The sequence below is a fragment of the Callospermophilus lateralis genome, unplaced genomic scaffold (genome assembly GCF_048772815.1).
Source record: "Callospermophilus lateralis isolate mCalLat2 unplaced genomic scaffold, mCalLat2.hap1 Scaffold_93, whole genome shotgun sequence".
In the NCBI taxonomy this organism is placed as follows: domain Eukaryota; kingdom Metazoa; phylum Chordata; class Mammalia; order Rodentia; family Sciuridae; genus Callospermophilus; species Callospermophilus lateralis.
Window position 1 is genome coordinate 2,349,332 of NW_027517451.1, and position 15,757 is coordinate 2,365,088.

The 15,757-nt window shown below is 43.8% G+C and overlaps 1 protein-coding gene across 1 annotated transcript; it reads right to left on the bottom strand.

The window, feature by feature from the left end:
• Nucleotides 1-432: 432 nt before the first annotated feature.
• On the bottom strand, nucleotides 433-1,487 carry LOC143641269 (testis-expressed protein 19.2-like). Its single transcript, XM_077108556.1, is given in 2 exon segments — nucleotides 433-1,031; nucleotides 1,034-1,487. Coding segments are annotated over 2 exon segments (1,053 nt in total).
• Between the last annotated feature and the right edge of the window lie 14,270 nt (nucleotides 1,488-15,757).

Consider the following 15,757-nt stretch of genomic DNA (forward strand, 5'->3'; position numbering starts at 1 on the left):
GCAGAGCTCTGTGACTTTATTGAAACCAAACAACATGCAGAAGAACAGGAATTGGCAGGCCAAAGGCCCCAGTGCCCAGCATTCACCACCTGATCTCCTCCCACGGCAGACTAGATCCCAGTGCTGCAGTCAGGGCCCCGCAAGACGTCCAGGACCCCTCCCACGAGATCCAAAACATGTCCTGGTCGCCCGTGTCTCTGGGGATCTCACCCCTGGCGTCCCTCCTCACAGCCAGGCACGGTTCTGTGACCTGCTTCCACATCAGGGGCAGTTGACCTTTCGCCCAGGAACAATTATGGTCAGCGCTGCATTCCGAAGCAGGTGATGGTGACAGTCAACAGGTAACTGCTGCTATAAGTCCCTGAACGTTCCTGACCTTCCCTTGGAGGTCCGGCCCCCCAGGTGGGCAGCCAGGACAAGGGCCTCAGCCCCTCAGTTCTGGGGCCCAGGCCTGAAGGGCTGGAAGCAGGGCAGCTCCCCCAAGACAGAGGCTCCCACCACAGCCAGGCTCTCCCCGGGCCTCTCTGGCACGCCGCTCCAGGGCTTGGCAGTGCTGACATCCTGTCCTTGGGGGCAGGACCGTGGCTTTGAGGCCGAGTCCCCCTCCTCCGCCTCCCTCTGGCTGCAGGGTGAGTAGGAGACGATGGTGAAGCCCCTCTTCTGCAGCACACAGTCTGCGGGCACTAGATCTGCTCCTGGCCCCGCCCTCTCCAGGACACTCAGCTTCCAGCGGTGCAGGTCCTGCTGCTGGGACGGGTTCTGGAGCCTCACCAACCACACGTCCCCGGGGTCCAGCAGCAGTTTCCAGTGCTGGCCCGGGGTCTGCAGGGCCCAGCCCGGAACCATACTCCGAAGGTAGACAGCATCCTGGCAGCCCACCATGGACACAACCTGCAGGCCCAAGAGCCAGGCCTCAGCAGCCTCGGCCTCCTCAGGCTCCATGGGTGGGCTGGTACCCAGCTCCAGCACCATGGGCTCCCCGGGGGGCAGGTCTGCACCCAGAAAGTTCTGCCACGGAGAAGGGGGTGGGGCCAGTGTGAGCATGGGGGCAGCCCCTCGAACCTCCAGGGCAGGGCCTGGGTCCAGTCGGCATCCTCGGGGCCCAGGCCCAGGGGCACCGCGTCCTGGGGCCCCAGCTCGGTGGCCACAAACAGGGGGGCCAGGCCCACCTCTTCTGACCCCGCTGATGCTGACAGCAGGGCCCCAGGCCCCCAGGGCTCGGCGCCCCCTTGCCCAGGCTGCCCCAGGGATCCCTCCTGCTCAGGCCCTGCCTCCAGGAGCTCTGCGGTCTCGGAGTCCCAGTCCTCATCTTCCCAGTCTTTGGACTCCAGCATGTCTTTGAGGTCCAGGAAGGCAACCTTGAAGCAGGCAAAGCAGACGCTCAGCTCCTTTCCATGCTGTATCTGGTACAGCCAGGATGCGTAGAGGCAGGACATGCCCTCCCTCCCATGGCGCATGCTGACGGGGGGAGGGGGGGGGGGGCACATGGCCACACCGCCCACCTTCTGCAGGTGGGCAGCAGGGGCCCTCCCTGGGCTCTCAGGGGAGCAGGCCCACAGGCTGGGGGCCAGGGAGGTGCTGGGGCAGGCAGGAGGGGTTGGGGGGAGGGAGGCAGAGCGAGAAGAGGAGTTGGGGGTGTGGTGTGGGTGGAAGAACGGGGTCCCAATTCAGCTGGCAGTTGCAGAGACTGGGGCCAGAACTTCTAGAAGCTTCTGCAGCTGAACTCTGTGTAGTGTCTGGAGCTGGGAAGGCAAGGCAGGTGGGGTCAGGCAACCCTGGGGCAGAAAGCTGGGGCCCGCAGGCCTAGGGGGTGTCGGGGTTCAGGCAGGCCCCCAGATCACCTACGCTCAGCCTGCCCAACAGGCGACTGGGGTCCCTTGGCCACCTCCTCCCCTCAGGGGTCCCCTCAGAGCCCCCTCAGCCCTATCGGCCTGGCCTACAAAATGGGAGGGAGCCCAGGGGAGGCATAGGCCAGGACCCTCCCGGATAGTTGCCCCCGAGGATAGATGGCCCGGGTGGCCCTCAGCATCCAGCCCCGCCCCGCCCCGCCGTGGGTTTGGCACCCACCCTCCCTGCCCGGGGTGCCCTCACCAAGGTGCCTCCCCTGCAGCCAGCCAGGGAAAGGAGGAGCAGGCCGGCCCTGGCCTATAAAGGCCGGGGATCATCTGTATATCTCCCAGCAGCCCCTGCGCAGGGAAAGTGCTGAGTCGCCCTGGCCCAGGCCAGCCATGTGCAGCTCGGCGCCCCCCCCCACCCCAGGGCCCGGCTGGCGCTGCTGCTCCAACTACCCACAGCCAGCCCTGCGCTCCCGGACTGTCCTGGCGTCGGCAGGCCTGTGGCTCCGTCCCTGCGGGGGACACCCAGTCCTGGGCCCACTGCCTCGGGTGGCGTTTGGAAGCCGCCGATTCCAGTTCCTTGTGGATCTGGGAAATGCCCCGCGACACTTGGCTGCAGTTGACGCGAGTTTCCCCTTTCGGGTCGTCTGCAGCGTTCTCACAGGGCTCTCTGAACGCATGCCTGTGGTGCAGTGCCCAGGTCAGTGTTGGGTCACAGCAGACCCGGCCAGCAGTGCGGGGCGTCCACGTGCCGCCTCCTCCCCATGCACAGATGCCCAGCATAGGAAAGCAAATGACCCAGCGTAGAGACCAGCGAAGGCCCATCAGTTACTGGTGGCTCATCAGTACCGTGGAACCCGCCAGACACACGACCATCGCCCAGGCCGTGGTCCTCCTCGGGGTCCACTGTGCTGTGGACGTGATGACGGGGACTCAGCCCCGCGCAGCGCTGGCCCTGCACGTGCAATCCTCGCGACCCCGGCCCACCCTTCGGGCTGGCCGGCCGCGGGCCCCTCACCCTTGATGCCTGTGGCACTTCTGCCCTTTCCAGAGAGTCTGGCCGGGCTCGGGCTCGGGCAGGCTGTGACCTTTGCCGCTCCCTTAATTAGTACCGCCCCTCTGTCTCCTCCAGCCCTGGCTCCTCCAGGCTCCTTTCACGATTAGCCGAGTGACCCCTCGGTGACGGGAGGGACCACCCCTCACGTGCACAGACAACACCTCTCGGCTGCCCAGGCTTCCCAGGCACCTCAGAACCGCTGGGCACAAACTCTGCAGGTGTGTGGACGTGCCTTCCTCTCGGTTGGGCCCACAGCAAGGGCTCCACTGCTGGGTCACCTGCTGAGAGGCCCCTGGTGTCGGCCAGGCGTGGGGTGTGCCGATGCCCCGAGGTTCACAAGCCCTCGCGGGCAGGGATACCCATCTTCTCAGGACGGCTCTCCCTCACATAAGCACCTGACGCTTGTCGGCCACAGCAGGTGTACTCCGCTCTGGAGCTGAGGTCAGGCCTGCGGTCGGGCAGACCCTTGCTGGTCAGGCCTGCTCCCTATATGGCGGTGTGGCCACAACCTCCCATGGCAGCCAGCCAGGGTGCGGAGCCCCAGGGGGCCTCTGTCTAAGGACGCTGGGTCCGGGCTGCAGCTGGGCGGCTGGGGGCGTGAGCTGTCCCTCTCTCCGGTGCGGTGTGCCTTCAGGCCTTCGCTTGTCTCTGCGCTGGGTCGTTTGCTTTCCTGTGCTGGGTTTTAAGGGCTCTGTGTGTGTGTGTGTGTGTGTGTGTGTGTGTGTGTGTGTGTATGTGTGTGTGTGAGCAGAGCCCTTCCCACCCCGTCCTCCCCTGCAATACTTTCTCCAGAGCCGCTCCTCATCCATTCTGAGCAGCATTTTTCACAGGGCAGTGATGCTTAGATGGACCCAAGTCCAGCTCATCCAGCACCAGCCTCGGGTTGCATCTAAGCCCCGTGGCCGCCCCTAGGGCCCTGTGGTGTCCTGCCTCCTCTATGGGTTGCACAGTTCTGGCACCTCTCCTGCCTACGAGGTCCCAGGTCATGTAGCTGACATTTGGAGTGAGGGTCTGCATCCAGATTTCCCTTTCACAGGTGGATATCCAGTTGCTCCGGCACCAGGTGGTGAGACCGTCCTCTCTACCCTGCTCTGCCAAGCACGCTAAGGCCCCTCAGTGGTGACAGTCCCTTCTGCTGTGCTCTCTTCTAGCACCTCTTGTACAAGTGAAAACTTGAGGGTTGAGAATTTTCCACATCTTTGTGCAATGCCTTTGGTCAATAGTGAACATCCACTGTGTGATTCTGAGAATCCACCTCAAAATTAGGAGAAGCAGGAAGATGCACTTTCACAGGGCTTCATGGATAATATCACAGATGGAAGGAAGGCACAAAGAAAGCAAGATGACCTCTACTCCCTGATTACTGAAAGTACCTGGTGGTGTAAAGAATACCTCTTGAAATCTTGTAAAAAGATTTGAGAGGCAGATGGAGTGACATGTTAGCAGAGGATAAAAAAAGAGGACCCTATGGAGGGATTATGCCCATTTATCCATATCCCACTCTTAAAATACCACAACAAACAAGATAATTTTAAAAGGTAGAAAGAAAAAGGTATACCACAATGCCTGGGATTCTCTGTACTTTCGCAACATAGCAGAATATCCTTGATTTCCATATCTTTCCATATTTCTCAGGGAGCCCTAAAAGTCTCTAGCCCAGAATTGCCAAATGACCTACACACAAAAAAAAGCCATCAAGAGAAGACTTTTCGAGACCTGCGACCGACTGGAAGAACAGGCCCAGTGGCCCACCGGCATGGTAGACACATCACCCCAATTGGAGGAGGGGCAGAGCCGCCGCCCGCACCTGCAAGGTAGGCAGACCTGTGACCTGGAGAACAGGCCCAGCGCCAACGCCCCCCAGCCTGGTGCTGTAGACAGATCACCCCTATTGGACGAGGGGCCCAGCCACCGCCTGCAAGGTAGGCAGACGGCACATCCTGGAGAAGGGGCCCAGCGGCCCGCAGGCGTGGTAGACAGACCACCCCAATTGGAGGAAGGGCCCTGCTGCCACCCGTGCCTGCAAGGTAGGCAGATCTGCAACCTGGAGAACAGGCCTAGCAGCCCGCTGTCATGGTAGACAGATCAACCCTATTGGAGGAGGGGCCCAGTAGCCGCCTGCAAGGTAGGCAGGCTGTGTGTCCAGGAGAAGGGGCCCAGCAGCCCGCCAGCATGGTAGACAGAGCACCCCAATTGGAGGAGGGGCCCAGTCGCCGCCTGTGCCTGCATGGTAGGCAGACCTGCAACCTGGAGAACAGGCCCAGCGACTCGCCTGAGCGGTAGACAGACCTCCCCAGTTGGAGGAGGCCAGCCTCCCGCCGGTGAGGTAGACAGACCACTCCAACTGGAGGAGGGGTCCTGCTGCCCGCCCGTGTGGTCACCTGACCGAGCTCTTGACAAACATAAGGTTTCCCCAACACCCCCACCTCATCAAACATCTTATGAGAAAAACTGATGGAACTCAGCTTGGAAAATCCCACCAACCCCTAAAATCCACCAACCAGTTGACTGGTGTGGCTACCAGTGCGGTTCTGCAGCGGATCAGGCACCTGGTTTACATCTCAGAGAATAAGAGTAGAGAGGCCACAGGTTGAAGCTCAAGGCCTCTCACACTACCACCACCACCCTGAACCCAGAGACTCAAGCTAGGAATACACAACGCCACCAACTGGAAGAAATGAAAACAGAGTTCTGAGAGACAATTTTTTTTCTTTTTTTCTTTCTTTTTCTCTCTTTTCTCTCTCTTTACAGCCATTCACCCAGTCTCCTCTACCCTTCCCCCTCAGGTCTTTGCAACTTCAACATTTGTGAAACCAAAAATTGTACATGAAAAAGAACTTTAACAACTGAATCACCAGAATAATATACTATTGAGGAATTGCATATGCTCCACCTCCCTTCCCCCTTTTTATTCCTTTTCTTTTTTCTCATATTTTCTTTTTCCTGCTCTCTTTTTTCTCTCCCATTCCTTGTTATCTGTTTTCCTCCCTCCTACTCCCTCTATCCCACTTGCAACCCCCTAATTTCACTATTCATAAGTAGGGTAAACTTATAAATACAGATAGGAATTTGAATCTATACATTCTTCCATAAATTACCCATCTATTGGTTAGAGCTCTCCAAAGTTACTAAGTTAGATTAACCCCATACCCTCACTCCTTTCCCCATAAACATAACAGCCTACACCTGAAATCCAGTTTTCTTCAAGCTACCGGAAATGGTATGCCCTTCATGAAACTAATGACTATATTTGTAAACGATAATGGTATCCAACATTTGTAGACATAGAGTCTAGCTATAAATGTAGTAATAAGGAAAACATGTGCTTAGATGATGTACTATTGATATTGAGAACTGTTAACATTGAAGACAAAGTATTTCAACTTGAAAAGAACACAGACAGCTCAGCGAGACTTTTAAGAAACCATGAGCAGAACATCCAAGAAATATGGGATAACATAAAGAGACCAAACTTAAGAGTCATTGGAATACAGGAAGGTATAGAGGTCCAAACCAAAGGAATGAGCAATCTGTTCAATGAAATAATATGAGAAAACTTCCCAGACTTGAAGAATGAGACAGAATCCCAAATCCTAGAAGCCTACAGGACACCGAATGGGCAAAATCATAAGAGATCCACACCTAGACACATTATAATGCAGGTGCCCAACATACAGAATAAGGAGAGAATTTTAAAAGCTTCAAGAGAAAGGAAGCAGATTACATTTAGGGGTAAACCAATCAGGATAACAGCTGATCTTTCAACACAGACTCTGAAAGCTAGAAGATCCTGGAACAATGTATTTCAAATGCTGAAAGAAAATGGGTTCCAACCAAGAATTGTGTATCCAGCGAAGTTAAGCTTCAGGATGGAAGATGAAATTAAAACCTTCCATGATAAACAAAAGTTAAAAGAATTTGCAGCTAGAAAATCATCTCTTCAAAACATCCTCGGCAAAACATTACAGGAATAGGAAATGGAAAATAACAATGAAAACCAACAGTGAAAGGGAGTACAGTAAAGGGAAAAAATAATCAAAGAGGAAAAACAAACCATGTTAAGTAATGTAAATAAACAAATATGGCTGGAAGAACAATCCATATCTCAATAATAACCCTAAATGTTAATGGCTTAAACTCACCAATTAAGAGACACAGGCTAGTAGAATGGATCAAAAAAAAAATCCAACAATATGCTGTCATTGTCTGATAACCCCAAGATTGGGGTCATTTGGTGTTTGGCTTCTGATGTTTGTCTTTTCCTAAAAGAATGGTTCACATGTTCTTGGTTCCTCATTCTTTGAGTAATTTTGGATTATGTCCTGCACATTGTGTTTATATGTTGGGACTTTGTATACTGTTTTAATTCTCTAAAGAGTATTCATTAGCAGGCACTTAACTTGGCTACACTCAGACTAGAAAGCCTGTCTCAACTGTGGTGAAAATTTAGATCTCAGACTAGTTCTTTTAGTTTTATGTGAATCTTTCAGTGGATCTAGCACATGAGAGTTCTTACCCATTATCTGTAACCCTTATTCTTTAGATTTCTACCATCTGAGGTTAGTCTCTCACTTTCTGGTGACTGGATTTCCCAGACTCCATTGCTCTGCTCCTCAGGTGACCAAGATGGAAGGCTTTTTCTCAGAGTGTTAGCCACCCTATTACATTTTATCACATTATGACTGCAGTTTGTCCTCAGGCCATGGGAGTAGACACTGAAAACTCCTTTGAGTTTCTTCTCCCAAGTTTTGATAACCTTTCAAAATTCACTGTTTTGTTTAGTCTCCAGAGAGCACAGGTAGATTTTTTTCCTTTCTGTATTTTCTCTGTCATTTGTCATTGTTTATTAATGGATCATTCTTTTCTCTGAAAAAGAGGGGAGCTGTGTTTCTCCTCTTCCCAATTTTGTTGGTAGTAATTTCTGTTTTAAAGTTGTTTTCAGGGCATTACAGTTATATGTAATAGTGACGTTTATTTTGACATAATGATACACACACTTGACTACATCATATTTTTATTTTTTTCCTCAAATATTTACTAAATCCTGTAGCAGGTTCTGGGAATATCAAGAAGTACAAGACATAGCAATTGAAATATGGTCTTTGGAGTATGAAGATTGGGTTTATGTAGTAACTTCCTACCTTACTCACCCAGTGTCCTTGATCAAGACATTTAACATCTATTTCTTAACCTGTTAAGGAGTAACTGGAAAAAGTAATTAAAAATGCTGAACACTATCTTTCACATTGGAAGCACTTTGTATGTGCTAGTATCTCTCATTTTATATACCACCATCAAGTAAGGGAGATTACCTATAACAGATAACTATTATACAAAGGGCAACAGAGGATTTTACAGACAGAAAAGGATTATCTGTTACATTATGAAAAGAAGTAGGATGACTTTGTGGTAGAGATGATAAGTAAGCTGAGCCTTAGAGGACCAGAGGAATGACTAAACTCTTATTTTGGAAAAAATTACTTTGTCACAGTGAGACTAGCAAGTAGTTAGATTAGTAGTAACTCCTTACTACTAATTAGGAATTTCTTACAGTAACACAGGTACAATATATTAATCATTAATCATAATGTATTGATTGTAAATATATTAAGTATTTATATTAATCCAGTAAATATTAAGATTAGATATTTATATTAGATGTTTATATTAATCATATTAACATTGCATTAACTTTTCAAACAATACGGGATTGAACTCAGCTGTACTCCCCTATTGAGCCAAATTCCCAGCCCTGTTTTGTATTTTATTTAGAGACAGGGTCTCACTGAGTTACTTTGTGCCTAACTTTTTGAGGAGGCTGGCTTTGAACTCATGATCCTCCTGCCTCAGCCTCCGGAGCCACTGGGATTATAAGCATGTGCCACCACACCCAGCAGTACTGATTCTTACATAATATTTAGTCTTCACAACAATCCTTAGAGATAAATAGATGCCTTAATCCTATCTTATAAATAAAGTTTAGGCTTGGAAAAGCTAAGTAACTTGCCCAAGACCACATAGCCAGCAAGAAAGAGTATAGAACTTGATAGAGATCTATCAGTTGTATGGACTCTAGAGGTTTAGCAGAGACAAGATGAAGGCATAAATTAGGAAAGATTTTTTTTCTGCCTAAGAATTGGTTTTGGTAGCCTCAGAATTATAATTCTTTTCAGGTATACATCAATGCCTATGCACATGTTTTTGAATGCTGTAGAATTAAGTTGATGTTATTTAGGAATAATTGCATAAGATCTTTTATTGAAAGAGATGTATCACATAATAATTCTCACATGCCTACTTTTAAAAAAAATTGTTGATATGTACTTTTTATTGTTGCATATTGTTTTTAAAGAATTGTGGGTTTCATTGTGGCATATTTGTGCATACATAAAAACGTAATTATTTTCTGGAGGAAATTGGTGGCAACAATATAATTGTGTCTTTCCAGTACTTTGTATATATACAGTTGTTCCTTGGTATCTGCTGGTGATTTGGGTTCAGGACCCTTAAATCCTCTACATGTAATGGTGTGGTATTTGGATAGAAAATACACAAATGCATACACTTATAATTCCTAACACAATGTAAATGCTGTGTAAATAGTGGGTAATAGTGTATAGCAAATGATAAAAAAAGAGTCTGAGCAAGTTTAGTACAGACATATTTTTTTCCCGAGTTTAATCTGTTGAATATGTAGTTGTGCAGCTCATCAGTATGGGGCCCAACTCTGAGTGTGCATAAGTATGAGTGTGTATGTCTATGTGTATGCCTGTATGCACATAGGCATACATAATAACATATGTGATGTTTAATAAGCTCAACTCATGGATGTAATAGTAAAAATATTTTATATATTTTTTTCACTGTGTCTCTGAATCTTCTCTGGGCACTAGTTCTTATCCTGACCTAGATGAAAATACATTTGGGTTGTTTGCCTTCTCCAGTCACACAAGTTAATAAAATAATGTGTCAGCCCACTAATTACCATGTTCAGACTCGATAATAACAACAAAATCTGGATTGGATATAAATATTGGCCTTGTTTTAGGAAAGCAGAAGGAGTTGGTTTTCTCAATTCCCTTACATAGAACTTCTAGTTTTTCCACTCAGCTCATCAGCCATGTCTTTCTGACTCTTCTGGGTTACAGCAGTCTTTCCTCCACCTCTCTCTCATTATTGGATATCAGTCTTTTTGTTTCTGCCAGTCTGATGGAAAAACACATCTCACTGATACTTTAATTTATAATTTCCTGATTACCAGTGAGATTGAACATCTTCTCAGATATTTTTTGGCTGATCACATTTCTTCTTCTGTAGTTGTCTATTCATGTCTTTTAACCATTTCTTTCTTGGTTTTAATTTAAAAGTTGTAGTTCTTTATATATTTTTAATAATAATTTACTTGTTAATTTTTTTCATCTATCTTTTGTCTTCATTTTGACTTTTGTTGAGAAGAAATTTTACATTTGTTTTTCATTGGTGGGTATACTGGGGATTGAATTCAGGGGCACTACAATCACTGAGCCACATCCCCTGTTCTATTTTTTGTATTTTATTTAGAGACAGGGTCTTGCTGAGTTGTTTAGCATCTCACTTTTTGCTGAGGCTGGCTTTGAACTCACAATCCTCCTATCTCAGCCTCCCGAGATGCTGGGATTACAGGCATGTGCGCCCAGCAAGTTTTACATTTTTATGAAGTTCCCTTTTGTCTTTTAGATTTGTGTTTAGTTTAGGGAGGTCTTTCCTATTCCATTACTGTAAAATACTCTCATGTAGTTCTTAGTATATCTTCACATTTTGTGTGTTAAGCTAAGTTCATAATCCATCTGGAATTTACTTTTATTTATAAAACTAGGTCAAGATCTAAATTTATAGCTTTGAAAATTGATGGCAATTATTCAATGCTATTTATTGGAAAGAACATCTTTTCCCCATTGATATGAAATTTCACTTTTATCATAAATAAAATTACAGATAGGTTTTGGACTCTGTTCTATACCATGGAAGAGTTTTCTATTCCTATGCCAACACTGTAGTTCTCACTACTATGACATGGTTTGTTTTGACATCTGGTAGTGTAGATACCCCTTGTTTTTTCCTTTTCTTTGTTTTTAATGTTCTTGGCTATTCCTGTGCCTTTTCTCTTTTATATGAATTTCAGAATCAGCTTTTAATAGTTTACAAATGATCCAATTGGAATTATGGTTCTAATTTTATTTTGTTATGAATGAATTGGAAGAGAACGGACATTTTTATAACATCAAACTTTCCATCCAGCATCCTGGTATATCTCTGACTTTATTTAGGTCTTTAAAGTGCTTTAGTAAATTTAGCTTGTTACAAAAGACTGAATCTTTTACATTTGTAGCTAGTCTTAATTCTATATATTCCATGTTTTTTTAAAAAATACTTTTAGTTGTAGATAGGCACAATGCCTTTATTTTGTAAGATTATTTAAACATTGTATAATATGGTAACATTAATTCTTAGTAGAAAAGAAGTACTAGATTTAAAAATCACAAAATATGGGACTGTGCCCCTCTAATTATTAGCTATAAATTATTTAACATTTTTCCACACTCAGTTTCCTATCTGTGAAACACAAGTAATGATTTTAACTACCTACAGGGTCATTGTGAGTATCCAGTGAGACAAAATTTGCAAATATTCACTATATGAACATAGGGGCTAGCAGCAGAATTCTTGCTTTTTGCTAAAATACTTGGGAAAAGTTGAATGGGCAAACATTTGTATTGATTTAGGAAAATCTAGAACATTCCAATAAATCTATAGGATAGCTCTTGTTACCTGCATTTTTATGAGTCTTTTCTTCTTCATTTAGTCTTTCAAATTTACTAAAAAGTTGCATGAATAGGTTAAACTTCTGTGCAAACTTAACTCAGATTCTCCAAAAGTAAACATTTTACTATATTTACCTTTCAAATTTCTTTCTCTGTATATGTGTGTATATATTATGGGTACATTTAATTTATATTATTATTATTATTATTATTATTATTATTATTATTATTATTTTGGAAACATTAGAAAATAAGTTGAAGACGTAATGCCTTTTCACATCTAAATTCTTTCAGAACCCTGTGTTCCAAAACCTTGAGAAAACTATCAGAACCAAGTAACATTGATAAAATATTACTATTCAAAACTGGACTATATTTTAAGTTTTACCAGTTATTTAAAAATGCTGTTTGTAAGTGGCATCCTTTCCTTTTCCTTAAGAGTTAATCTAGGATCATCGTTGCATTTAGTTGTCAAGTGTCTTTGGTCCTCTTCAGCTTGAAAGATTTTATTTTTTTTCCCTTGCTATTCATGACTCTGAACTTTTGGACAAGTACAGGAAAGTTACTATGTAGAGTGTTCCTCAGAGTTATCTGATATTTTCTTATATTTAGATTTATCTGATATTTTCTCATATTTAGATCTGATATTTTCTGCTGTAGGCAAGAAAAGCAGAGTTATGCTGTGCTATTATTGGTTCTTCACATAAGAACTAAGGGGTGTATTCAAGCCATTGTTTTAGGTGTTGAATTTTATTACTTGACTAGCATGGTATCTGTAAGAGGTCTCCATTTTTAACATTTCTGTACTTATTAGTTATCAAGTAGGTAACAAATAGTGTATGAATAGTTACTTTGAAACTATGTAAAAATTCTGTTTCTTAAACTTTCACCCATAGTAAAATAGTTTCAGTATATGCTGATAATCTTTATTTGAATCACTTCTTATGGTCAAGGTAGTTTTCTAATTCCATTATTCTTCTCATATTATTAGCTAGCATTCTAACTGAAAGGTGGTACTTTCCATTCATCTCTCCTTATTAATTTTAGTATGAATTCAGGAACTGCTAACCATAGTCAATAGGTTGCCGTAGTCGTGCTCAAATGATCTCACATTTGGTCTCTGAAGTCCCCTTCAAGTTGGCTGTGGTATCCTGTTGACATGACTCCCTTATTCTCAAGGCACTTCTTTTTTTTTAGTACAAGTTCTCCCTATGCTTTCCCTCTGGATCTGAAACCATCCCCTTTTGATGGATCTTCATGTTTTTGTTTGTTTGTTTTTTGTTTTTGTGGTGCTGGGGATTGTACCCAGGGCCTTGTGCATGCAAGGCAAGCACCTCCATGTTCTTCATGATGGCTGTGCCAGTTTACAGTCCCACCAATAGTATGTAAGAATTCTCTTTTCTCCACACTTATGCCAACACTTGTTATCTCTTGTCTTTTTGAGAACAAGCTATTAACAGGTGTGAGGTGATATCTCATTGTGGTTTGATTTGCATTTTCCTGATAATTAGTGATACTGACTACTCATAATATCTTCTTTGGAAAAATATTTGTTCAAATTCTTTTGCACATTTTAAAATTATTTTATTTTTTTTTCTTGAGTTGACTGAGTTCCTTAAGTATTTCAGAGATTAACTCTATCACATATTTGGCTTGCAGATATTTTCTTGCTTTAGGTAGCTTGCTTTCCATTTTTCTGAGTTGTTTTCTTTGATATACAGAATATTTTAGTTTGACGTAGTCCCTTTGTTTATTTTTGCTCTCATTGATTGCACTTTTGCAGCACATGTTTTATGATTGTCTTTTCTATTTCTGTGAAATGTGCCATTGGAATTTTGATAGAGATTGCATGGACATTTCATTCTGGTTTTAAAGAGGACAGACTTTTCATCTGTGGATGGGTATGAGGGTGCTGGCTGGGTAGAGTATGGCAGGTCACCTTCAGGGAAGGTCCAAGTGGGTAAACTGTCTGCAGTTTTGTTAGCTGAGACTTGTCTTGCTGAAAGCTGGATAGTCCTCAACAGCCAAGTCTAGGGATGTCTGAAGATGCAGTGAGGCCTGCTGATGTCTTTGGTGAATGCCAATATTTGGGTCCACTGAACATCAGTGATGGGTGACATTTTCCATATGATTTCCAGACAATGTAAAACTTAGCTCAGGGTCTTTGCTTATATCATAAGCCAAAACGACTTTTTTTGCATTCATTGTGTTTTCTCATACAATTTCAATAATAAGCATTTATAACCAGTATCATCCTGGTCACATTATAGGATGACCATTGGAAATGCCACTTTCTCCAAGGATAGAAAGAAAGGTATATTTTATCACTTTTTTTCTACCTAAAAATATGAATTTTAGACCATTTCTAAAAAGAAAGATTTGTTCACCAAAATGCTGTCATGCTTGTTTATTCAGCAACTGTTCATTAATTGTATTCTGGGTTCCATGTGTGCTGTGTATTGTGACTATAGCAATGCCAATACAAATATGTTCACTCAAGGAGGAAAAAAAAAAGTCCAGGTAATGGCTTACAAAGAAAGTCCTTTATAGTTGTGTTCAATGCTTCCAGGAAGAATTTAGTTTTAAGGAGAGCATGTGGTAGGCCCAGAGGCTGAGGAAGAAATACAACTTACTTGGACTGAGAGAGGGATCTAGTTACTGAACCCTAAGTGTATAGAATAAAGATACTCTTTCTGTGACAGTTCTCTTGGCTTCTTTGGTGAACCAAGCAAAATAAGGGAAGTCTTAGTTTGAAGAAAGTGAGAGAAGTTCAGGTAATTCATATATATTAAATATTCCTTAGGCCATTTTAGCTTAATGGAAGTACTTCCTTTGAACTAAGTGATCAGAGCAATTTCTTAAAGTTCAGATTATTTACAGCCCAAATCCTGGGATGCTATTTAAATATCCATATTTGTAGACCTAGACCAACTGAATGTGTGTGATGGCAGTTTGGGGATGTGGTCAGCATTTTAAACAAACTTCCAAGGTGATTCCAATGTACTTCGTAATTTGAGAACATTTGCACTGATTTAGATTCTTGTGATTGTTAGACCTTCCAAATGATCTCTATGCCCTTTCACATTTTTTTTTTTGCTGAATCAATTCTGGGATTGCTTCACAGCCAATTTAATGACATTGGTCAGACACTTGGAAGAAGCAAGGAGCCAATCTAATTCCACATGAGACTGAAATCCTTGCAGAGAGGAACAGTGAAATGAATAGGAAGCCAAAATTTGTGTTTGAATTCTGGCTATATCATTCACTACATATATGGCCATGAAAAGTAATTTCTTTTATTGTGATTTTGTTTATTTATTTATAAAATAATCAGTTGCTGCAGTCCGGCTGCAGCAAAATAACCGGGGAGGGGGGGTGACGAACAACTTGTGTAGATTGATACAGCAGGAATGGAAGCCTTTTATTGTAGGACAGGAGTGGTATTTATACACTTTACACAGCTTATCTAATTAGCATAAAATAGATACAGCAGTCAACCAATAAGGAATCTCCACACTTAATGGCTCGCTTTTGTTACTTCACAAACCACTCCCTCTGGCATTTTGCCACGCACCATGCAGACTTGTTTACAGACTCTAACATTTCTCTGGCAAAATACCAGGTGCTATACTGACTTGTTTACAGACCTTAACAATCAGTATCTCCCAAATTTCAGACAATAGGATACTACTTTTCAAATTAGTACCACCTGTAATATTAAGACTATTTTCATAGTTACTTAGTTCAATTTGAAATGAAACCTTATGTCATTTCCATCATGGGAAAACTAGCACCATTCATCATAATTAGAAGTAACAACTATAAAATATGTGACAATTAAAAAACTTGGAGTATATTATTGATGCTCTAAAATAATCTCATCTATAATTAATGATGTTGTATTATACTTCAGGAAATAGTAAATTAAATGATAGTTAAGGTAATTTTTCATTCTATAGATCTATGTATTTATTGGAGTTATGTTGGAGGTCTTCTTTATTTCTGGAAAGAAGAGAACAGAGTCAAATTTCTGAAATATCAACTTTGTGTGATTATCAAGCAAA